General features: G+C 46.8%; 2 protein-coding genes across 5 annotated transcripts in view; both read right to left on the bottom strand.

The window, feature by feature from the left end:
• DGKD (diacylglycerol kinase delta) overlaps positions 1-6,395 on the bottom strand; it is a 56,893-nt gene extending 50,498 nt beyond the window's left edge. The window contains exons 1-2 of one of the 4 annotated variants that reach the window (XM_048955591.1): positions 5,698-6,016; positions 5,539-5,593 (exon numbers count right to left, since the gene is read on the bottom strand). In XM_048955591.1, the coding sequence (XP_048811548.1) occupies positions 5,539-5,583 (45 nt within the window). In that variant the 5' untranslated portion in view covers positions 5,584-5,593; positions 5,698-6,016. Of the gene's footprint in view, positions 1-5,538; positions 5,594-5,697; positions 6,017-6,215 lie in introns of those variants that run through there. The other 3 variants (XM_048955592.1, XM_048955588.1, XM_048955596.1) reach the window with 3 other exon arrangements.
• Positions 6,396-6,570: 175 nt separating this feature from the next.
• On the bottom strand, positions 6,571-22,310 carry SAG (S-antigen visual arrestin). The gene is made up of 15 exons (XM_048955315.1): positions 22,207-22,310; positions 21,562-21,622; positions 21,430-21,474; positions 20,959-21,152; positions 20,197-20,256; positions 19,195-19,262; positions 18,861-18,996; positions 18,450-18,534; positions 17,234-17,306; positions 16,193-16,330; positions 15,839-15,916; positions 14,991-15,014; positions 14,762-14,826; positions 8,905-8,914; positions 6,571-8,252 (listed from the first exon to the last, which is right to left on the bottom strand). Exons 1-15 carry the CDS (start codon positions 22,294-22,296, stop codon positions 8,156-8,158), a joined length of 1,224 nt encoding a protein of 407 aa, XP_048811272.1. The 5' UTR covers positions 22,297-22,310; the 3' UTR covers positions 6,571-8,155.
• Positions 22,311-25,543: the final 3,233 nt, after the last annotated feature.

Raw genomic sequence — 25,543 nt, 5'->3', positions numbered from 1 at the left:
ACAGACCTCAGCACAACCATGCAGGAGCAGGAGATGCCCCATCCCTGGAGGTGATGCTGACCGGCGCTGGCACCAGAAACATAGCATAATTCTTGGGATCATGAGTGAAAAACAGGAGCCTGTAATCAGGCAGGCTGCAGTTAGAACCAGCATGGCACTGGCAAACAAAAGGCTCAAACACCTCGTTCTTCACCAGTTAGCTCTGCAGCTGGTGGACACGGAACAGTCTTTGAAGCAGCTCCTTTCAATGCCATGTTCCAGCTGCTGCTACTGTGAACAGCTCTCCTCTGTAAGCGCTCCAATCCATCAGCAGAGATAACCACAGCAAGGAAAAGCAACAGGTTTAAAAGTTACCTGAAAACTTTGGAACAGGATACAATTTTAAGGGGTACTGATTAAACATGACCTTCATACACTGAAGGACGAATATAAAAAATATGCTGCCAGCTTTTTTTGCCCTCTTAAATGACACATACAGAACTACATCCCTCCCCACGTTGCCATCCCATCCTTCTCACCCTGCAGGCCGGCGAGGAAGGAAAAGGCAGCAGAAAGGACAGGTCTGGGAAGTGCAGGGTGTGAGAAAGCAAAAGCCTTACCTGGAGGACGAGGACCAAATCCCAGCAGGGGGAGGCACTGGAGCAGCCCCCATGTGCCCACAGCAGGGCAGTGCTGGCAGAGCAGGGCCAGACTCTGCACCTTCCATTCCAACTGGACTTCCAGGAGGACTGCGCCGCTAAGAGCAGAGAGCAGCTCTTGGACCCCAGCCACTTCATTAATACTTAGGGTACCACAGGATTTATTTTTATCTCATCTGTAACAACTGTCACTATCAGATTTTCCATATTTATGTATTAAACAACCTATGCTTTTAAGTTTTTTTTCCCTCATCCATCCAACATAGCTTTTAAAGGATACTCCAAAGTTTTCCATTTGTTTTTCCACTTTCCCTGTTTTAACGTCCTGCAGATACCTTCGACCATGCCAAGACATCACAATGAGCACCAGCAACAACAGGGGAGAGGGGTGCAGCCCTGGGAACACCGCTTTAACTCTGAGCTGAGCAGAAGAGAAGGCTCTGGCACGCATTCCAAGAAGGCTGATTTTTAATAAAAGCTCAGAATAGATCTTTCTCATTTCTCCCGAGGGCCAGCAGTGTGCGTCAGGGTGCAGAGCTGCCCCACTGCCTTTCCTGTAAGGTGCATGCACCCACTCTATGTGGGGGAAACGGAGACGGTGTCACCACTCCCCATCAGAACGTGACATGGCTGAACTGATCGGAACTCACGAGACTCAAATACAATGTGCCTGATGCAAATATTACGCAGCCAAGATGGTGTTCCCTTTTTATTAAAAAAAAAAAAAAAAGAAAGAAAAAGCAAACCACAACATGAAAATAGTTAGCAGATGTAAAGCTCGTCCAGCTGCAACGAAAAGAGAAGATTTCCCCCAAAACCAAAAGGCCTGTTGGCACACTAGCCAATCACCAGCACAGTCAGGCAGGTCCCCCTGCGTGCACTGCTGTTGCAGGCAGGCAGCACAGCCACAGCACGTGGGTGCATGGAGCTCACACTGAGCCTGCAGGGCCACCTCCTCCATCAGGAGACAGCTGCAGCCATTCTTAGCACAAACAGAACCACATAGGGACAAAGCGGAATGGTTTTAAACTGAGACAGGGGAGGTTTAGGTTGGATATGAGGAGGAAGTTTTTCACCCAGAGAGTGGTGAGGCACTGGAACAGGTTGCCCAAGGAGGCTGTGGATGCCCCAGCCCTGCAGGCATTCAAGGCCAGGCTGGATGTGGCTCTGGGCAGCCTGGGCTGCTGGTTGGTGACCTGCACACAGCAGGGGGTTGGAACTGGATGAGCACTGTGCTCCTTCGCAACACAGGCCATCCTGTGATTCTATGAAAGTCAAAATCCTTGCAATAAAAAATACTTATTTTGTCTCTAATTTTGTTTGAAGGAACAGCCACAAGCCTCACAGCACGGCTTGTGCAATGCAGCCTCACTGGTAAATCTATGTTCTCAAAACACGCAAGGGTTTTATGTGAGCCCTTTAGTTCCTGGAACCTGAGCTATAGTTAGAAGGAGAAAAGCTACAAGCGCGTGTGGTTTTGTGCTTTGTTTTGTTTTTAGAAAGGAAGTAACAGCTGTTGATTTCACATGGCATCCAAAAATCTCCAGCAGCGAGGCAAACTGACAGTGCAGCAATGGCAGTGTGGTGCTGGGAGGTTTCCCAAGCAGTGGAGCCCAAAGAGCATGCAAAGCGTAGCACAGATGAAGGGGCACAGGCATTCTTAGAGCAGTGTACCATCTCAAATCCCACCCTTCTCAGCACCCAGGGGAGGAAGCAGCCTGCTGGTGGTGTTAGCCTGAGGACATCTGTACCCTCACATCTGTGCCACGGACAGAAGGTGAATTAAGCCATAAATCCCCAAAAACGCCCTCCTCATTTGTGGCACATCTCTTTCACACTGTCACTCCAGTAAAATGCATCATTTCTTATCATAACACTGATTTCAGTGCTTCTGCAGAACCAGCAAATGTCTCTGTTTCCCAATTCATTTCATCTGAGCAAATCTTTAAATATTTGCCCTCCAGAAATAAGAACAACACTTCTTCACCTAGAAGGAGGACGTTCCTATCCATGAGGCCACTCAAGGAGAAAAAAAGTGAGCTTCCTTCAGGTGCTCACACGCCTGCTGTGTCTGAGAGCACAGCTCAGCCTGCACACCAAGGTGGGGAAACACTTTGTCCCCCCCACTGCATTTTGTTGCCCACACATCAGAGCTGCTCAGCAGAGAGCCCTGGCACAGAGATCCATCCACACAACAGCCAGTGTGGCACAGAGATTGGAGCCCCAGCAGAGCAGACACGGTGAGCACAGCTCCGCTCATTTATCCTGCTTTTTAGTGTAAATGAACCTGACATCTCTGCTACCAGAGCACGACAGCTTCCAAGAGCCAAGTGAGCCTGGAGAGCTGCTCGCTGTTTGCTACTCTGTTGAAATATATACTGCAAACTTGCCTTAAAAAGATCAAGGTACTGATAAATGGTTATAAACCCTAAAAAAAATTATGGAAAAGTTCCTCATAAAAGCAAACAGAAGTCAGACTGATAGTCTAAACAAAAGCTCCTCCTGATGCCACCCAAGGACGCCACTGAAATCCTGTCTGGTAAACAAACCGAAACCTTGCATGCCCAAATCACACCATGCCGATGAATGAGAAAAAAGACCTATCCATCCTTCCTCTGCTTGCTGAGCTTCATAATGTGAGGCTCACAATGAAAGATCAAGTGCTAAAGGAGGAAGGGCACGGCGCTGCCGGACCTGCAGAGCGCAGCGCTCCCCATTCACAGCCACACCTCCCAGGGCCACTGCTGCACACGGTGCTCCATCTCCTTGCTAACTCACCACCAAGACCACGCAATCCCTGGGCTGGCTGATCCCCCAGCAATGCTTGCAAGCAGGGACATGGGGCTTTTGATGCCACAGGTAGCACCCTTCCCTGTTTTATTTCACCTCCTCCCACCACAGGAGGCCTTTCAGCTGCCCAGCAGCTCCTTCAGCTCCAGCAGGGCATGCCTGGCGCCGAGAGAGGGGCTGGAACACCACAATGCTGGTACAAGTCCGACAGGTCTCAAAATGGCTGATGAAGCACTCTGTGCTGCCTGCTTCTTCGGCAGCCAGCGCAATGGCAGTCACCCTGTGAGCTACACCTTATCATACCAGCGTTCTTTTCCGTCTCCAGAATAATCACGACGAGGCTGATAACGCACTTCCCATCTTCTCCTCTTCCTCTAAAACTCCTTCTAGCTAAAAATAAAGCAGCTCATTAAGCACAGCACCTGACTTTGAACGCTGAGCTTCCTGCTCCTGCCCCACACTTCACCAGGGCCGGAGCACTCAGCCCCCAGACACCAGCCAGGAGCTGCCTCATTCTCTGCTCAGCACTCACTGCACCTCTACACCCACACGGTTTGCTGTATTGCTGCACCAACATATTTCAGTAGAACACACCTGGGCTCTCAAACAAGTTCAGCAAAGTGCTACGGTCCTGTCAGCAAGCAGCTGTATTGTACACTTTCTTGAGAAAGCAGAGGACGAGACCAAAGGAAGCACGATCAGACTGCTTGCAACCAACCCTGACAAGTAAACTCAGAGCAACTCATGGCTACAGCAGGTTTCACGCCTCAGTTCTGATAACAGTAAACTTTTATTGTGATTTAACTGCATGCACAGGCATGGTCTTCAGCTAGCTGCAGCAGATGTGTTTAGATGCAACTCACACCCTCAGGGCACAGTAAAAGCCTGCCCGCAGCTCCTGCTGTCACTGACAGACCTGTCCAACAGCTCCTGCAGCTCACAGTAGTCAGCGGACAAATTAAAAATGAGGTCTGCCATTAAAAAGGAAGAGACGTCCTCAAGGTCTCATCAGAGCAATGAGCACCCAAGAAGTTGTCTTTGCTCCCTGCCCTCGGGGCAAGGAAAAGCTCCACATGCAGCAGAGCACAGAAAAGGCACTTATGACGTAAAAAGCCATCAACAAGCATCAGAACAAATCCATCCCTGGTATCATAGTACCTGGGCTAACTTAGAAAATGTGACACTGTTTAGTGGAAGGTCTGCAGATTAACACGAGGGAAGTTTAACAGCTGTAGATAATATCTGTTTATAATCCTTGTTCTTAGCATGTTTACGTTCACGTAGTTCAAGTGGCTGATTTAGGCTCTTTCCAGCCATGCTGACGCAGGAAGTGACGTAAAACAGGGCAATGATTAAGTAAGAAGATGGGGATGTGCTCTTCTTTATTAAAACAAAAGTAAAATCCAGTGCATTTTTTGCCATAGCATCTTTAACAGCCTGCCAGAAGCACAAGTTCCTGCTCTGAGAAAGCCACAGACACCACACTGGTCAGTAAGGGGCACAAGGTAGATGGGCATCCTTCCTCCCTGCTGGCATGGGACACCTGCCCCAGGTGGTAAATGCCAATATGTGTTTTAAATTAGAGCAAACCAGCCAGCAGAAAAAAAATCCCTACGAATATACCTCAGACACTGCATCACATGGAGATATTCACTCTCCTTTGCTACAGATGCAAGATAAACATCAAGAGCAGCAAGCAGCCTCCTGCACCCACACAGCTCCAGCTCCAGAGCAGACAGTAACTAACCTGGTGTTTGTAAACACAAATGCATCCATGAAATCCAAGGGTTACACAGGGATTCAACAGCTACAAAGAGAAATCATGCAGCTACAGTAAAAATAGTACAGACCAGGGCAACTCCCTGTGGGTGGTTCCCAGCCTAAGACTGGAGGAAAACTTCACATCTTCTTTTATGTTAACAATGCAGAGAAACTACAACTACTGTTCCTCCCAGAGAGCAAAATACTGTCAGCGCCCCTAAAAAGGGCAGAACTGTACCAGAACGGGCTGCAGAGGGATAAAGCCTTACAGGGCTAAGGAGAGTGGACAAGGCTGCTCCCTGACCAGGGAGGTGATGCAAGGCAGAAAAAGCTGGGAAGTGAGACAAACCTGCCATGAGACCAGCGCTCGTCCAGCCAGGAGGTGAAGCAGCATCACTACACGGCTACAGAAAGGAACGAGAGTAGAGCACAAGATGGGGAAAGACAAAGATGAGAACGTGCAGGGGGAGGCACGCCACGAGCGCAGGGGACAGCATAGGGGCTGTACCTTCCTTCAGAGCACACAGCTGTGGGTACGGGACAACTCACAGAAAGCCAGCGGGGCCAGAAGGGGCAGAAAGCGTAACGGAGGAAGGCGTGGGCTCTGTGCTGGGCTACTGAGGGGCAGCCGGGGGTCGTAAGGGCACCCGCAGGAACACCTCAGGGTGATCCATCCCTCAGGGGATCGACGGGCGCTCGGAGGACGCCGCAGGGAGGGCTCGGGGAGGCCGCGGTGAGAGCGGGGAAGGGCGGCCGCCGGGGTCCGCGAGGGCCGGGCTGCGGAGGTCCTCCTCGGAGCCGTGACGGGCGACGGGGCGGCCGAGGCGGCGTCCGGGTCCTCGGGGCGGCGCGGGGCGGTCGGCGGGTCCCCGAGGGGCGGGCCGGGGGCACGCGGCTAAGGGAGGGGGAAAGACCGGGAGTAAAGGGAGGGGGGGGCGGCGGCGCTGAAGAGACGCGGAGGCGGCGCCGGCCACAGCGCTGCGGGAGCCCGAGGCCCTGCCCGCGGCCCCCGCCCGCCGCACGCACCTTCTGGCGGATCTGCCCGGACGTGGAGACTTTGCGGATGAGTTTCTGCGGCGAGCCCGGCTCCTGCTCCGGCTCGCTGTCCGACGACTCGTCCGCTGCGGCGCTGGCGGCGGCGGCGACCGCCCCGGCCTGGGGCTGCATGGCACCCGCCGCCGCCATGCTGCACCGTGCGGGGCGGCGCGGCCGCAGCCCACCCCCCCCACCGCCCGCCTCCCTCCTCCTGCAGCGCCCCCTGGCGGAGATGAGGGAAAGCGCTGAGGAGGCGCCCCCAGCAGGGCTCTTCCGCCTCTCCCTGTGGTGCAGTTTTGAGAGCGCGGGAAGAGCAGGTGTTCCGCGGCCGGGAGTCACCGCAAAATTAATAATGCGAATAGCAGAGCGTTGGTGAGAAAGGCCTTTGCCTTGCTCTAACCCTTCCCTCACAACCAAAACTGCGCTCAGCTAACTGTGCTGCTAGGTACACCTGAGAACGGCTGCAGCGATGCTTCAGCAGCTGAGGGCACGAGGCTGGGCACGAAGCAAACAGCTCGCCTCCTGTGGTCTCAGCCCAGGCGAGACAGCTGTGACAAGCACTGCCAGGTGGAGCCGTGGGCTCAGCTGCCCTCAGATGCCTTCAGCATCTTAAACAAGCCCCGTTTGCAGAGCATCATTCAGCAAAGCAGGTTCAGCATTGCTGATTCAACAGCAACTTGCTTCCTGCAGGCTTTCAGCGGTGTCCTGTGCCCTCTGGGAGGAAATGGGCATCTCCAAAATGTGTTTTTTCCTCTGTGAAGTGACCACTGCTGTTAGGATCGAAGTGGAAAGCTCTTGAATTCATTTTTTGTTGCTAGGTTCAGAAACGTACGTTTATAATAATAAATGTAGGCCCAGCCTTCAGACTTCCCAGGAGAATTTTAATCCAGAAACAGTGAAAAACAGAGCAAAAATGGGAAAAGGGTAACAGCAGTCCTTTTACATGCAAAACGTAACTAGCTGATGCAACTCATTTCAACCAGAGCCTGTGTGAGACCCAGAAAAGGACCTCGTGCATTTGCATGGATAACGAGAACATGCAGATCAACAAGGGAGATCAATGTTTGCAGACTATGTTCTCATTTCTTAGAGTGTAAGCTGATCTCTGGCAGAGCAATGGGGATTCTAAGGGCAGTTTGCCCCATGGTTTCCTCCTTAATTTCATTGCACATTCTTTTGAAGCACTGCCACATAAAGAAAACTAGATGAGAGAACTAGACTAGCAGTTCTCTGGTTAGCATTGCACATAGGGAGCTATGTTAAGGAATTCATGCACAGAGCACGTTTTTCTGTTCCTTAATAACGTGGCTGTTAAGTATAGAGCTAGAAAGCTAATGCAACATCTCAGCAATACAACTGCTGTGAAAGAGGACTTGCAAGACATTTAGTGGTAGAGAGGGAGGATGTAAGCCATACACATGGTCAGTGCAAGCACTGAAGATATTAACTAGATGAGTTGGATAAAGCAGAAATGCAAAAGCAAACAAAAGGAAACGAAACCAATTTCGTATAGCCCACTGAGGATCTTTAAATCAAAGGCAGCAAGCCAGCCATTCAAACTAGGACTCAGTTCACTAGTGAAAAAGACGCACAGAAAAGACACAGAGACCCCAGCTGAGCACAGGCAGGCTGCACAAGCCCTCATTTAAGCTCTCATCAATGGTAAAAGTAACCAACCACCTGAACAGGTAGCTCTGAAGCAGATGGTGCAGCCTTCCTGACCTCCTCTGGTAGGTACAGTAAGCAGCAGGTATGGAGTTTGCTATGTTCTTATGAAGTGGAAAATTTTAATAAGTAAGAGAAATTTATGATTTTACGTCTACTGATCGCTGACAGCACATGCACCAAGAACACAGTTTACTCGAAACCTAGCTCCTAAATTAATCATTGGTGCCAGGCTACACAGCTTCTCCATCAGCTCGTGCTCTTTATCACTCATCAGTTGAGGAAACATTCTTGTTTTCTTCTTCATCACCCGTGTCTTTTAGCTGTTGACGAGCAAACTCCTCAAATACCATCTCTGCATCACTGAAAGGGAAGAAGCACAGGTCTTTCTAAATGGGGTCAGCCATTTTTTATACCAGCAGACTGAAAAGCAACAAATTGGAAGAAGAGACGCCTGGAGCAATCTCTGGTGATACTTCTTTTGTCTTCAAAGGGATTTGTATCACATCCCCCCAGACACTGTCTTCATTGGTGCTGTACTAGATAGCATGAAAAGGAATTGACTGAACAAGTCAGGACACAAACTGAGGAGGTTTTCATCTCCAAAGAATCACGCTCTTTCCAGCTAAATATCTACATATGAGCTAGCTGAATAGTTTGCAGCCTGAAAGGGTCTTTGTATTGAGATCAAATGTGAAACCTTTCATCCTTCTGCACTTAAAATACAGGCATGTGGTTGAACTCATTGAGTTCCTGAAACTACAGAGCTACAGAGCATCAGCTGACCATCTCTTTCTCTCCAACTGTTAGGCAAAATATGATCTCAAACTACTTTCACATGGTCAGTCCTTACTGTTCAACTGATAGTGGCAGTTTGTCAAGCCGCAGCAGCTTACTCACTTTTTTAAGTTCATGTTCTGTGAACGCTGTGGATTTTCCTCCTCTTCTGAGGAGCTTTCAAAGAGGCAATGTGCAGCAGCAGCTAGAATGTGAAATACTGTTCAAAGAAACTTACCCATCCTTCCCTGCAGTCACCAGCATGCAGTAAGGGAGGAAAAGAGAGACACCAACAGTTAGAACAGTGGATGCTAAGAATAGCAAAACTTCATAAAGCATCAGGATTTGCAGCAATACAAGAATTCCAACAGTCTGAACACGTGTGCATGCACCTGCCGAAGCAAAACCTGATCTCTCTCAAATGTGATTTAAGTAGTCAGCTGATGAGGAGGTGTTCTCATTCAGTACACACAGAGGTACTGAAATCAGAACAAAAAAAGGCAGCCTCTCAGCAGACAGAGGCAATACTCCTGATTTCATCCCTGCCTAAATATAAACCTTTGGTGCTTGTGTTCCTTTGATAGGATCTTTGCTGACTACGCAGCAGTGACAGCAGCATTGCAGCTTGCTAGCAGGATTCCTTGGAAGGTGCATTCAGCACAGCCTAAAGTAAGCAAAACAGATTATACTGTAGGGAAAAGGTGGGAAAATGGATTGTTTTGCTCTTACATTCACTTTATCAGGTAACCATTGCACCACTCGCTTATTTCTCATGAATTTAAGTGAGAGAGCACAGTGCTGTAAAGCCAGCATTCTACAGGAGTCATCAGGGGTTGGTAATGTTTCAGTGACTGGATGACCTGGGGAATTCCCACCCACAACAAACACTGAAATCAAGGGCAACAAGCTGTGGTTAGCACTGCTGGAAAAGTCAGCTTTAAACTGTGCCAAGTGGGGCACTGTAGCCAAAATGCCTCAAATGATGGGTCACGTAAAGGCTCCCCTGGTGTATGCTCATGGTGTGAAAGGACAGCTTCCTCTGCTCACAAAGGCCAGGATGAAATCTGGACAGCCTCAGGGCAATCGTACTTGACTGAAATGGATTTAAAATGAAATATTTAGAAGTTGCAAACTTCCTTTAAAGTTTCCAACACCAAAGCATCATTTTATTTTCCTCCAATTTTTATTCTTTAAATAGTCTGTTCTCTTTCCCCTCTCCAAAGTACACTCATTACTATGGGAACAGTGACATCAGAGATGTGGGCAAAGCGAGTGATCTTCACCAATGTGGTTTGAAGCTGATTCTACAGAATGGCTTGGGGGGGGAGGAGGGAAGAGGAATTTTTGGGCTTAGGCATTTATTATGTTGTCTGATACTTACCGAATCAATACACAGATATTGTAACAGCATGGCAATGCTTGCATAACTTTGGTGTAAGACTACATTCAAATACGTGCATCTTTCAATGCATTTTATCTCCAGGCTGCTACATTACATCCCACTGTAGGGCTGTAATGCCTACATCAGCACCCTAACAGGAGTCAGGCCCCCCCCTCGTTGCTACCTTGCTGTCCTGTGGCTTATTTAGCATTATAACACTGAAAGAGTCACAGGACCCTAAACATAAGGAAAAAGCCAACCTATTTCCAACTGGCATCCCTGTAATTGTTTTGAGGGTTAGGATGGGAGGGGGCTGTGTTTGAGGACAGATGAGGCTCCAGAACATCACCGTGCTCTCTGCAGAGGGTTTTCTATAAGCTCTTATTATGCAGCCACAGAAATGAGTCCATGTAATTAAAGTTGTGACATATGGTAATTTTCATTATAAGCTTGCTTTTAACTTCGTGATGGAGAAAAAAAAAAGAAAGAAGAAGCTGTGTAACATTCTAAGGCATGCAAACCCTTTTGAAAATTCACTGATTCCTGCAAGTTACAATATCAATACGGGGTGAGCATAGGGTTAAAGGGACACAATATTTATGGGCTTCTTGAAAGCAATCCTTTCGTGCAAGCTTAACAAGGGAGCAGATAAATAACCATTTGTTGAATACTAGCCAAAATAAAGGTCAGTGTCCAAGACATAGGCCCATGAAACGTAAAACATCAGGACAAGAGCAGGAAAACCCCAGAGCAAAAAACTCACACTGAGCACAGCCTTGTGAAAGTCCCAGCAGGAGCTTCTGGGCGGGCTGCTGACTGGGAAAGGCCTTGGAAGCACCAAGAGACACAGCCCAGTTGGATTCTGTCTTTAAAAGAAACAGCTCTCTATCCATTTTTGTCAATGGGTGGAAAAGACCGACTGCCAGCCGATGGGACAGGAGCTGCCTTGCCTAAAAATAACCACCCGGGAACCACATGGATCCAAAAACAGTTGCAAAACCAGCACACATGAAATGCTGGGCCAATGAGAAGTCCAAGACAAGGACGCCATAAATAGACATGGAAAAAGAAAGGCAGCAAGCAGTTCCATTTCTGTCTCTTCCAGGTGCGAAAAAGCGAGCAAACAGCAGTGGCCATGCTATCTGACAGAGCTGCTTTTTACTGAGGGATGAGTGCTCGTACAGACAGATAAAAAAAAGGTCAAATAATATGCTGTGAAAGCACAGAGCAGCTAATCCACTGTCCACATTTGGCCCCAAAATTGAGTCATGTTCTCCAGAAGTTTACCTTATGTAACACTGGGGTTCTCCACACTCACAGAATGGCCTGGGTTGCAAAGGAGCACAGTGTTCATCCAGTTCCAACCCCTTGCTGTGTGCAGGTCGCCAACCAGCAGCCCAGGCTGCCCAGAGCCACATCCAGCCTGGCCTTGAATGCCTGCAGGGATGGGGCATCCACAGCCTCCTTGGGCAACCTGTGCCAGTGCCTCACCACCCTCTGGGTGAAAAACTTCCTCCTAATATCCAACCTAAACCTCCCTGTCTCAGTTTAACACCATTCCCCCTTGTCCTACCCCTGTCCACCCTCATAAACAGTCAGCTCTGCATGATTAAATGCACTGATGCTACACGTTTCATTTAATTTTGCTGTAAGTCACTTTAGCTAGAGAAGGGAAAAGATATTACCCCTCTGCAGGGAATAAGTCATTGTATGTGACATTTTTAATCCACTTTAGCTTCAACTCTCTAAACTGCTTCGACTTTTCCTTTCTCCCAGCTGCATCTTAAGATGAAGTGACAACTCAACGGAGAAGGGAGGTACAACAAACTGGTTGCTACTGACTCATCAGTAAAAACAAAGGGGAATGGGTAAAGGAGTGATCTCAAAATTCCCTGTGCATGTACCTTTTTCTACACTCATGGCAGAGGCTGCTAAACAAGCCAACAAATTAAAAGTATACCTTATGGGACCCTTAACACTCTAAATACTGTTTGTTGAAGCTCCATCTCTGCAATTAAGACTTGATTTGCTTGACTACAAATTCAATGTTATTTCACTTTAGTTTATGAACCGAAGCGGTAGAAATAAAAACTGCACCTCCAAAGTCTGAACGGTCCTTCCAGCAGTGAGATAAAGGCAGAGAACGTGGAAAGCCAGAAAGAGTTTCATTTTACCAGCTTCATTTGGAAGCTGTTTTATTCCCTGTAATGAGCTCAGACACTGCACTCCAGCACAGTTGCCAGATCAGCTATGCAGGCTCCTGAGGGATTTTCTTCTGTGTTAGTTTCCTTGTTCAAATAGAAAGCACTTTTTTCCTCCCTCCCTTCTTGTAGGCCTTTCCCATGGGATAGCTCTTGAAACTTCACTTTTTTCCTCCCCTAAAATCAAAAGAAACCTACAGCTTCCACCTGCACAAAAAGCGCGACGCATAGCTGTCTCCTGACAGCAAGCTCCCAGATGACTTTGATGTCGCAAACAATATGTGGGCTGCATCTTTGGGGAAAGGATGTGTTGGGGGAAGCGATCTGAGAAATACTGCAGTTCTCTATTTCCCTTGTCAAGTCTTCTGCCCACCCTCTATTGAGTGTGCTACTCAACAGAGCATATCAGCCATCCTTTCAAATGATCTTAAAACGGAGAACTGACTGACTTCCATTCTTCTTCATCCTAGCCTACAAATGCTTCTGCCAAAATTAACAGCCCAAAGCACAGGAAATAAAAAGGGAGTTGTGGCATTCACACCAAACACGGTGTCACGTCCAAAAAAAAAACCTCACACCATTCTGCAAATATACACAGAATTCATTACCGTTCCCTGAGCCTTTGGATGGTCCTCATTGGAGGTTGTTAAGCTTCTCTCTGGATCCACAAAAGCTCAGTTTTGCAGCCCTGGGGTCCAGCAGCACCTCTGCCATGTGAGGCTCACTGCAGACACCAGATGGCCCTCACCAACCACCTTTCCTAGGCAACCATTTCAGAGGCAGGGGGATTCCTGCAGAAAAGTCTAGGGGAAATACTTCAGGACGTGCAAGCGGAACAGAAGGAAAGACCCTTGGCAAAGCTGCTCTCCTACAGAGAGTCACAATTTGAGACCATGATTAAGCATGCAGTAATGTCAGCAGGTTGCTAGCAGAGCTGTGCAGGCATGCAGCATGGAAGGGAAACCCACCACATGGGCACAGCATTTGCCTCACAGCAACTTCTCCAAGGCGGTCCACACTTATCAGTCCTACAGACCAACCCTGAGCATCCAATTTCCCATCTCACAGCCTGCAACCTGCATGCATCTGAGGAGTGCCTGTGCTCCTTCCTGGTGATGCTGCTGCCTTCCATGTGGCCACAGCAGAAAGGCAGTGAGGAGGGGGACAACCGTTGTGGTTCATCCCGAAGGCACTTCCTGGACTCACTGTGCTGCTAATGGCAATGCAACATGCACCAAAGACTTCTCATATGAGCACATGCTCACAGCAGAGGTTTTCTAGGGGGGAAAATAAGTTTTCATCTGTGCATGAGTGCAACGAAGGAGTTAAGAAGCTCTCGTTCAGCCACTCGGGTATGTCCATTGCTAGAAAACACTGATTCCTAACCAGAGACCTGAGGATCACCAGTTTTTCCTCTCACTGCTCATGTCCAAGTCCCCCAACAATATAAAATGCTATAATTCAGTTGGAAAGGGGGGATAACTCCTGTCATAGACTCCTTTCATAGACTCCTCCATAATCTAGTGGTCACGCTCTGAGATACTGCAACTTGAGGTAAGTTTTAGCCCAAAGAAAAAAATAAAGAAAAGAAATCACAGTGCAGAAGCAGCCATGGGTTTCTGCTTGAAGCCCACATGACTGCATCCAAAGACAAAGAGCAGGACAGGCTGACTCATCTAGAAAAATCCCCACGCTGGAAGGCACGCATAATGTTTTGTGTTCATTAGCTGCTCCAGATGCTGTATAGGAAATCCTGATTCAGTGCACCTTGCAGTTTGTGTGATCACCACTAGGAAACAGATACAGTCAGGGACTGTAGAAGTGGGAAGAGAAAACATGCTTAAGACAATCTGAACTTTTTCCATCCAATCATCAGTATATACCCAGGGAAAGCTAGTTCTTTACACTGGCCTATGATTTATACAAGTAACCAAGACAGCAAGCTGGTTAACCTTCAGGATGTTTCTCACACTTCTATTTTCTGACCCAATTCTGAAGAGACCAATCCTCTCATATTCCTGTACACAAAAATGAACGTCAAGACCACACCACAAACACCATGGGCAATGCTACAGGTACACAATAGGGATTTTGTAAAACCACAAATGGCTTTGTCACCTCTTAAACTTTGCTTAAAAGATTTTTTTGTTTTGTTTTGGTACATTTTAGGTGTTTTTTGTGACCTTATTTGCTGCATTGTAATCTGGCTAGAAATTGTTGACAGCTGCCCTCAGGACCCAGTGGTGATGAAATTTAACTGTGCTCCCTCAAGTCCCTGTGCTTTCAGTTGTGATTCTACAGATGAAAGAAAGGAAACATGACCCAGCTCTGCTTTTTCTTCCATCTCAGCATCCCTTCTCCCTGTTCCCTTGTGCCTTGAGGTTCACACAGATGCACATGGTAGTCCCCTAGAGACTAAATCACTGCAAGCCTTGCAGTAGTAATAATTCACGTGGGACAAATACAACAACAGCAATAAAAAAAAAAGAAGGCAAAAATGAGGTATAACTGACCTGCTGGGTTCTTTTCCTCAGGTTTGGGGTGCATGAGACGAAATGGCAGCTCTGTGCTCACCTCACTATGGGCGAGAGAGAGAATGCATCAGATGCACAGCCCCCAGCCATGCCTGGTTCCATGCTCCTCTCACCTCAGGCCAGCCAGAATTCCAGCTTCACCTATTCCTTCAGCTTTTTTCTAATGAGCAACCATGGCTACATGGTCTAAAACGAAGATGGCACTTACCTGGAGGTGATGTCTCCCAGCAGGCTACAGAAAGAAACAGAATAAAACACACTTATGTTTAGTGCCTTCCCGCTTGGATGTTCCAGCAATAACTTTTTAGTTGTGGACCATCAAAATCACCTTCCTACAGACCATAACATCATAACACACTTGTTTTTAATTTTCATTTTTTAAAGTTTTTGAACTTCTGACCAAGTGTTAGCATGGCTCCTTGCTGAGGGCCTGAGTACCAGGACAAGGGCAATCCAGAGGGAAAGTGAGGCAATCCACAGAAAGCAGTGGTCGTTTTATCACTCTTTATGCATATCACTAGCTTATACTCATTTTTCTATTAGGAAGAAGGATGAATGAATAAATACAAATGTAAACAGTGACTATCAGCACTAATTATGCTTGCCCTCGTTTGCACTGTATGCTGGGAACCATCTCATGCTGATACCACCAGCTTCTCGCAGGAAGTTGGCTCAGTACAGAACCTCAGTTTATGATTCTCAGAACGATGTCTGGGAGAACAACACCAACACAAAAATTCAAGCAAAGTTTCACTTAAGCTCTCACAAAATCAAAATTATAACTTTGAAATGAAATTGCAACGTAAACCACAGGTTTATACAACCACCTCTGCTCATACGGTCAAATTCTTATTGCAACAATGGGAGGTATAACAACACCTCAGGCTCAAGAAATCTTGTTTGGAGAGGCTAATGCACAATTTTGATGAAGTTTATGCCTGTTCTACAAAATGTGCCCTTTCTTTTAGGGTGGACTGTTCCACCTTCTCCGGAATATCAGTGAAATACACACTTCACTCTCTTAATTCTAAGCAGGTGCAGCAAGAAGTCTCTTACCCCGAAACAGTGAGCTTCACTCTGACCTTGTAGGAAACCAGAATCCCCATCACTGTCTTGTCTATTCCATCCTTAAGACTATCAGAGAAAACAAAGTGGTGTTTTAGGTAGTACAGCAACAACTTATGGCAGGAAAAAAGCAACTAGATGAACACCCCATTGTCCTAAAACAGAGCCTCAAGGACAGCTAATACCCCTTTCCATCCCTATTACCATTTAGCCTGAATGACTACGACAGGGTAAGATGCGCAGTGCAGATGCACCCATCAAGACAGACACAACCATCTGATAGGTCAGACCTTGTCCTCTTCTTTACACCCTCCAACAGTTGAGACCCTTTAAAGCTCTGCTCACATGGTGCTAGAAGCCAAGTTGGTATCCTCATCCTTTAGCTTGCCATCCAGGGCTATTTCCCGGGTCTGCCGGTTGTTTGCCAGCAAGGGCAAAACTGTCAGCGTTGTTGTCAGGCTGCTGTTTGGCTGCACCTTTTCCCTGGAAATAAGAAGCAGGTGAGAGTGGGAAAGCAATACACTCTGATTTGCCTCACAGACCCAACTAGGATAACCTCAAAATGGATCTCAAAGCCATCCACAAGGAGTACGATTTATCTGTCCAGACTTAAAAGTCTACAACATGGACGTGTGTGCCTGGACCAGTCAGAAAAAAGTCCTTTGTAATCAGCAGAGGGAAACAAGCATTTGCAGAAAATGATCTGTTTCACATTAAGGCAGGAATCCAAAAGTTGGTCCAACCATGCCACAGACCTCTGTATCTGGATGAAATGAATCCCAGTTCAGAAGATCAGTACTCAAAGGATGACCTGCTCCTAAACAGCAGAGCAAAACCCAGAAAAGTATCAAGTGTCTGGGTGGATCCAGTCCTCCTCACAAAGCAGAGCCCAATGGCAAATGCACTGCATGGCATAAGAGCAGGAGGTTCTCCACACCACCACACTATGGAGCCAAGGGTTTGGAGAGGGTTCTTCTGATCTCATCAGAGAAAGCGTTATGAAAAAGATTGACCCCAAACTAGAGCATCCAGCGCTCCCAGGCACACAGGAGCAGCTTTTAGAAAAGCAGTGCAGATCCTTTCAAAGATTTCAAGCAGTGAGGAGCAATGCACCCTTGTTAAGTGTTTCTTGTAAGTAATTACACTTCAAACAAAGCAGCTTTTCTGTAGCCTCCCCTGTTCTCTGAAAAAAGGAGCAAGGTACCCACTGGTACAAAAAGGGGAGACCAGCTGCACTGAGAGCATGGCTGGCATCAAAGCCAAGAGTGCTGTGACAGCAAGCAACTGCCATGCTGCAGCCAGGAATACCTCCCTTAACAGAGGAGGAGAGTCATTAAGAGGTGTGAAGGTGCGTAGCAAGGATGGATAAGCAGAGTATTTACTCACGATGCCTCCTCAGCAGCTACCACTTTCGTGTAGAAGTCACTGGAGTACAGAACCACGTTGGCAACCTGCTCCACTGAAGTGAGAAAGGGAAAGAGGGACTATCAGTTGTGCACAGGCATCAGAAACAACACAGCTGCTCCACAGTCTCAGGAGTGGAAAATGTGAGGATGACAGCAGGAAAACCCAAATATTTAGAGCCTGAAGGGAGCACCAGGTCAGGCAGCCTGATCATAGACTTTGCCACCTTGTGTTGTTAGTCTCTATCTTCCCTGAAACAAATCCAGCTTTGATTTGGAGGTGACAGAAAGCGTCAATAGCCCATGGTATCCCTTGGGAGCCTGCTCTTCTATTACAAAGATCTCCTTCTCTAAACATGCTTGCTTTCACCTCTCATGCACAAGAGGTGCTAGTTACATCATCATCAAGCAGACTGGATACCAAACTGCAGCCAAGCTCCTCTGACAGCATTCTCCAAACAAACACCAGAAAGTGTATGGTAATCCTGATTCAAACAGTGATGTACTGTTGAAATAAGGTCTTTTTAAGCTAGACTGAAGAATGTCAGGTTAAAAAATACTGGGAGTAACTAGATAGTGCATGCAAGATATGCACCGAATTGGCTTTCTCTGCTGTGGAGTTTTATGAAACCTTCAGCAACTTTGTTCTTTCCCTGCTTTCTCTGCTTTCTCATCCTTTGTCTCAGCCTGCCTTCCACAGGCCCAAGCAGTACAGCGCTTGTGGGATGAAAGCATGCAGTGCTACAAATAAAACACAGGCAGTACTGAACCTCAGGAGGAATTACACCATCGCTGGCAGAGTGGCTGTTTCTCGCTGTGCAGGGCATTTCTGACAGAGTGAAGCCCACCACCTGGACACGTTCCCTGGTAGCTGAGCATCATGCTGACAGAAGCCCTTTGCACCCTGCCCAAGAGGCAGATTTCCCCCAGATCTGCCTTGCCTGCCACAATGCCAGCCCTTTCCTATGTAGACACGACATACGGGGGCTTGAAATTAAGCCAGGCAAGTAACCATGAGTCAGGAAAAAAGGCTTGAAGCAGCAAACAAACATCAACAGACAGGGAGGAGGGAGAAATTCCTGATGCACTGCATACTGCCTGCTTAGGCAGTGCACAAGCACTAAATTCTGGTTCTTTCAGCCCTCCCACCATGGTGTTCTTGTCCTACGAGAATCCAGGCAGTGGTAAAAAAAACATACCCTGGACTTTGATCTTCTTCACTGTTTTCTCTGTGCTGTTGGTGACCATGACAGTGACTGGAATGGGCTCACCATGGTAGTACACCTAGGGGAAAACCGGTGCTCAGAAACCCAGTCAAAAGGCTTCTCCCAGGCCATAAACCATTCCAGAACCAACAGAGGCCAGATAAAGCAAGGTGGCCCCTCCCCATGATCAATCCTGCCTCCAATGCCCTCCTTGGCCTCAAATGACTCTGATAACGGTGTCCCACCCTCCTCTAGCAGAAGCTATTGCCAAAAACACCTTAGAAGTGTGCAGGACAAATCTGGATCAGCTGAGACAGAGTTTGGTAACACACAAAACAGCTGTTTGGGTAACAGAATGCTTATTGGTATTGAAGTACAATGATGTCCCAGGGGCAAACTCCTCACCTCTTTACTGAGGCAAGCTTTCAGATGCAATGGCTTGTTGGACATGAAGAACTGCCACGTGGTCTCTGCACAAGGTTGGGGTCCTGGTTCTTCTGGAGCAAACTGCACTTTACGGATCAACAGCCGTGCGGAGTTCCTGGGAAGCAGCAGAAGATACCAGGATGGTACCTTGTGTTTGGCTGAGGCAGGAGTTTTGCACTCACACATGCTTAATTAAGCTTAAGAAGCCCACTGACAAGTGGAACAAAGGTGAATGAGCAACCACGCTCATTGTAATTCCTCCCTTCTTTATAAGGGCACAGTTGAAGGCATACAGAAATACGTGCGCTGTTACCTCTTGTGAATTCTCTCTTCCAAATTCTCTGTTGAAAAAGCTTTCACCTCGAAGTCCACCCCACAGCTCTGCCAGAGAGAGAGGGCAGCTGTGAAACAAGCCACACCTGCAGACGTTCAAGCATTTTTCTGTATCCTAGAAACTGGCAGATTCCTGCCAACTGCAAATCCTTCTGGCCTATGACCATCGTAACAGAGATTCCCACCACCCGGTGTCTCAGCATCCCCCTGTTCCATGCTACAAGGCTTAGCTCCCAGCCTCTGACAGATGACACCCCTTCTAAAATGATACGAGAGCAGAGTTGTAGAGGTCACAGCACACTGCAGGAGGCACCACCAGCAGGCCTGCAAAGTTCTCCAGTCCATCTTGGGTTTCTGAAACAGCTTCGTAATGCCAATACCTGACTCACAATCAAGCTCCCCCCTTCCCAGTGTCTAAGGACTGGGAGAGATGAGGCCAAGCAGACCTTTGCTTTAACAGGTTTATATTGCTATGCCTGGCTTTAGACCTAGCCTAGATGTTCAGAGAAGCATCCTGTGAAGTACAGGAGGACTACTTTAAACAGTGCCAAACCTACCAGAACATCTCACTGTTTGGTGATATATCCTCCAGAGTTTGTTTGTTTTTTTATATACACATACAAAACAGACCTTCTCTGCATTTGTTTCAACTCAGAAGCAGGTCTAACACCTGTTAGTTACACCCATCAGTGAGATTTCAGGCACTCAGCCTCCCCTCTCTCATGTGACTGATAGCTAACACAAGCTTGCTCAGATCACTTTGCATGTCCAACCCACAAGTCATGCAGTACCCTTAAGGAAATGACAAGCACTGCAGATTTAGCACAGCCTTGCAGCTATTGGACTAGATCTTTTTTTCTTATTTTGAGGAATTGAATTCCAGCTCCATGATGCGTGCTGTAGCTGAGGTTCCAGCCAGGTTCCTGACGTTTGTGGCACAACACAGTAAACTCCATGATAAGCACCAGTGTACCAGTCTCACCTTATCAACATCACGAGGTGAAGGCTGCAAACAGACTGAACAAGGCAGGTAATCTGGGAACTGTAGGAACAAAAAGAAAAAGAGCCCAGAGCAACATTATGCAGATTTCTGTGCTATTTTAATTAACTCAATGATCACAAAGGGTACAAGGTAGCCCTGAAGACAACAGGTCACTTCCATACAGCAACCCTTTGAAGTTCCAACTCAGAGAGAAGCTGGATCTTTATGCTCACCGTACATGAACAAAGTCTTTTAGGAAGAAAGGGACTTTAGAATGCTAACAACAGAAAAATGCAGCAGTGCAAACACAGACAAAAAGTAAGAAGAGACCCATAGAGCTTCTGGGCTTATAATCAAACACTAGAGCACCGGAGACACACATCAGGAGCTGGGATATCTGGCTCCCACCCAGGATTACCAGCATGGCTCACAGTAGTGCAAATCACTGTTCACATGGGCTTGAAGGTTGAGCAAGGCATCTGTTCTGGAAGCACAGCTAAGGCTATTAAAACAGCCAGCCTCCAGGCAATGACCATTTGCTCCTGGTCTGCACAGGGCCAGCAGCTTCTCCAACTGGAAAGGCTGCAGAGCATCCTGGAGATGGAGCACTAGCACTCCATCAGCGAATCCAGCAGCTGGGATCACTGGATTGTACCTGAGACGTCAGTAACACCCAGCAGGCACCCACCCACTGAGCAGAATCAAAGAGGTGTACCTGTAATGACAGATGAAGAAGGTCAGGGGCTCTTAAGAGATACTCACTGTAAAGAAAAAGGGGTAAGCATTTTTCCCCAGCTTCTTTAGCAGAGATTCCTGCAAGTGGGAGAGAGACTCTGGCTTGTTTTCAGGTGGGTACACCTGGACCCTAGAGAAGAACAGGTCTCTCCGGAAGGTGAGGCCGATCACATCAATGTCCTCCTGGCCGTACCGGAAAGCACAGGTCAGAGTCACGTACACTGCAAGGAAACACAGGCAGGTAAGGCATGCAGCAGGCTGACACAGCCAGGTGATGTAAAATCCTGCACCGGTCATGGAAACTCATCTCAACACTGTTGTATAACCCAGTCGGTATTCATATTTTAAGTCTTTATGCATATTGCTTTGAGTAAGAAGTCCTTTCATTGAGGAGTTACATTGGTACCCCAGAAGCAATGTAAAAAATAATTCTATCTCAGTATCTCACTTGAAAAGAGGACGAGCAAACTAAAAGCTGCATTGCATAACACCTCAAACCTTTTTTCCCCTTGATCATTGTAGGATCCACCAACACAACACCATCTGAAAGAAAGGAAAATTAAAAAGATTACCGGAGGATAATCAGGCTTAGGAGAGCAGAAAGGGCAGCTTGCACACTTGTGGACTTACCTACAGGTTCCACACTCCCCATGTTGTCAATGAAGTCACGCTTTCCCAGGTAGATGGTCAGCTGTAGGGAAAAGATGACCACAGTTGCACTACAAAGTGTTGTGTGCTTGCGGGTGGGAGAATACAGTCTGGAGCTGTAAATTCCATAGAGAATGGAGCGATTCCATTTTCAGCACGTTTTTTTCTTTCTCCTCACCAAACAATTCACACAGGCTCTAAGAAGTCTCCACATCAGAAGAGAGAACCTGACGTGGAACAGCTCCAAGAAGTAAAACACAAATACAGATGGGACAGAGCTACGGATTGAAATATTTCTGATGGTATCAGATTCGCTATCAGTGAATCGGCTTTGTTTCAATCATTGACCAGCAGGGCTACAACCTGGACGAATGAGAGGGGAGTTGCCTTTTATGCAAGACTGCAACAAGCTCTCCCATATGAGCTTTGTTTACATTGTCTGCTCACACTTTGCACTAAATATGGATCGTGGTCCTTCTTAAGAAACATGAAAGGGGACAGGAAAGAGGTTTGTATCAGGTCTTCATCTCAACTATGAGTGAAACTCATAGAATCATAAGGTTGGAAATGACCTACAGGATCATCTAGTCCATCACACCTATCTATACCCGTTATTATGGTACTTACGGCTTTGTCACGGGTGCTTTTCTTGAAGATAACTTGTTTTGGAGAGGAATCAGCATTCTTCCCTGTCTTCTGAGAGTCGGGGCAGCTCATGACCGATGGGCAGGTAGGTAACTGTGGGTGAATGAACCTTTTCTCCCTCAAAGGTTCCTGGGAGAAATGTCAGAGGTGAGGGGTGAAAAAGATAAAAGGATGAAGTAAAAACATAGGCACAACAGTTGGGTAAAACATTCTACTCCTATGGTATAGTTTACCAATCTGACTCTTCCAATGGATACTCAAGTTCAGTACAAAGGTGGGTTCCTTATAAAGAAAAAAAAACAGAAACACACAACTATTTAAAAACAGCTCTTCAGAAACATTACAGAAAACCGAGGATTTGTTTTTCAGCCATTCGAAACATCATTTGGCCAGTAAAAAAAATCCAGAGGTGAAGGGATAGTTTGGCCTTTACAGAGAGATCTGTAGAGAGACTTTCTGTGGAGTACACGAGTAGAGATGAAGGTAATCTGATCAACACAGGCACTTCAGTTTTCAAAAGGTTCACCAAGATTTATCACCAGAGGCTCTACATTGCCATGAGTCAAGAAGGCAGGTCAATCTCAGTCAATAACTAAATAAGGTACAGGAAATAAACAATACAATTTCTGTGAATTTTGGTTACTTTCAGGTTTGGGATTTATTTTTCACCATTGCAAGTTTACACTAGAGCTCTTTCATCTGCCCTGGGACATCTGCCATGGAACACAGCCTTGGTTGTCCTGGAACATCTGCCACTGAACGTAGGGTGAATGCAAAGAAGCCTAGATAAGGAGTGAAGAGGCTGCCCATAGGTAGGAAACTACCCTGGGATCATCAAAGAAAAAAGCTGTCTGTGCTAAGTTGGAGGAGTGCTTCACAAAGCAGAGTGGATAGGTGCTGAAACACCACGGCAGTAAGTGCAAAATATCACACATGAGGAAAACACAACCGCTGTCTGATATGCACAGTTATAGTTGCTACCACACAGGAAGAAGGTCTTGATGTAAGCAGGGAATTTATGTTCTTGATTCATTTCCTTGTAACAGAGCATGTGATTGATGCTATTTTAGAAACCCTGATGCATCCACATCTTGGAGCCAGCATGCTTTTAGTTTAAGATCCAGAATGGCGATACTCAGCACAAGGTGCAATGGGCACAATTTGGAACACAGGAAGTTCCATTAGAATGTGAGAAAACTCCTTTACAGTGAGGCTAGAAGCTCTGGCACAGGCTGCCCAGAGAGATGGTGGAGATGCTCAAAACCCACCTGGATGCTTTCCTGTGCAAACTGTTTCAGCAGGGAGTTGGGCAAGATGGCCTCCAGTCCAACCCCTGTGATTCTGTGAGTAATGAGTCAGACCCAACCCAAAATGAGATCTCAACTCTACCACTGTATTTTTCTAAATCAGAACTGAACCGTTACTTCCAGAGCATCAGTGAATTTGAAACATGAAGGACCTTAAGAAAATAATGGTCCAACTACCTGGCCCAGAAAGACAGTAAATGTAACCAGAGGTAGGAAATAGCCTGGATCCAAAACACAGACAGATGAAGTAAGATTCTTTCAGAGAAGGGAAAAATAAAGGCGTGGGGGAAGGGGCTACAAGGACCAAAAGGGCACAAGAGATGTCCAAAAAGAGATGTCCAGAAAACGAGTGGTACAGAATGGAGAGATTATTTTTCACTCTGTCATAAGTAAAAAAAGTGGCAGCATTGAATTAAGTGAATAAACAGCAAGTTCAAAATAAAATGTAGCGTTTACTCATAAAAGGTACAGTAGAGAAGACTGCACATCACCAATTTTAATAGATTTATGGGATTAGACACGTCCCCAGGGAAAAGGGCTTTGGCAGCTGTTGGGCAGGATGATCCAGGTGCTGAGGAGCAGCAGCAGGAAAGCACGATGCTACACATTCATACACATCTTTCTGGATGCTCAGTCAGAATATATTTGGTCTGATTGTATGTTGCTGCTTCCAGCTTGTCTCCATTTTGCCTTTCTACTTGCTTTCCCATCTTAAAACCGTTTCGGGAGAAGAAAGTTCCCACAACCTATTTGCACACACCACAGTAGAAAGAGGAAATCCTTTCCTTAGGAAACTTGAGAAAATTGTAAGGCAGAGGTTAAAGACAGACACACGGTTAAGAATTTCTATTTCATGGAATACAAACAGGTTTTCCAAGACCAGAAGAGTAGCTGTGGTTGAGCATTCGCCTTATTCCCACTGCAGACCATAAGGAGAAACCAGCAAATAACGTTAAATACCTTGCTGTGTTCCGAAGGGCACGGGAGCTACCACAGGGCAAAGACATGAACTCCTAAGAAGCAGAAAGATGAATTTTCCGTGCAGGCACGTCCTGTGTGTCTTCCCATCAACCTGAGAATCACTGACCTCTTAGCAAGGAAGGAAGACAATTTGTAGAGGATTTTAAAGCGCGTCTCCGGTTGCGTCCATCCAGGATTTCAAGAATTAATCCCCCTCCAAGAGCAAATATTGCACCTGGGCTAAGATTCAACCGGAAAGCGGTTAAGTCAGCAAGAAAAGCATTACCTAAGGAAGACCAGGTCCTCAATGAACAGGTCTACAATGTCATCCTCACATGCTTTACAAAGGCAACAGACTTACACAGAACAGGATGGTTACTAAAGGAGCTTTATTCTAAAGCTCTTCTTCTCTCTTCTCCTTCCTAGGGTTTCAAGCATCCAGCCTGATAAGAAGCTAAACATAGAAGAGCTGTTTATGAAAAAGAGAGTTTACAAAGCAAGTCTCTACAAACAGATGCCATTATAAAGGACTGCCAGACATTCTGAGCAATGTATTAATCACAGTCACTGAGCTTTTTATGCGTTGTTGCTCCACCAATACCTCGCTGGCTTGCTCTTCAGAAGCAACACGTTGTTAGCTGGTGCACCTCCCATCCTCAATGCACTTACAAAAAGAGTGAAGCACAACATTGAAGAAAACACTTCAACAGAGATTTAATCCATTTAGCTTTACTGTTTGTGACTGTCCCAAGAATAGCATTCTTTACCCCACAATGTTGTAAATAACATCAAGACCAACAGTGTGTAACTTTTGCTTTGCAACCTGTGTAAGCAGCTGTAGCTTTCCTCTGGGCTGCATCTGTTAATTTAATTAGAAAGACCTCACCAGACCCTCTCCACTTACCAGCCCAAACTGCCTCCTCTGCAGGCAGTCTCGTGCTCACAGGTCGGGTTTGCTTTTTGCACAGTCACTGGTGAATGAATACAGTTGCCCAGGCACACAAATAAATGAACGCAGAGCCAACGTTCCTCAGCACTTTCCTTATTTCCAA

Source organism: Lagopus muta, chromosome 9 (assembly GCF_023343835.1).
Source record: "Lagopus muta isolate bLagMut1 chromosome 9, bLagMut1 primary, whole genome shotgun sequence".
Taxonomy (NCBI): domain Eukaryota; kingdom Metazoa; phylum Chordata; class Aves; order Galliformes; family Phasianidae; genus Lagopus; species Lagopus muta.
Note: the sequence above shows the minus strand (reverse complement) of the source record. Positions and strands in the feature narration are given on the sequence as shown.

Bases quoted from the DNA above. Each gene is read 5' to 3' on its own strand.
- SAG (XM_048955315.1), bottom strand. From the start codon at position 22,296: ATGAGCTGCCCCGACTCTCAGAAGACAGGGAAGAATGCTGATTCCTCT. The intron at 17,307-18,449 runs GTATGTTTTTTT...TTCTCACTTCAG, and splicing joins GAAGAAGATCAAAGTCCAGG to TGGAGCAGGTTGCCAACGTG. The intron at 15,917-16,192 runs GTGAGCAGAGCT...TTTCTCTGATAG, and splicing joins AACTTGGCTTCTAGCACCAT to TCTTAAGGATGGAATAGACA.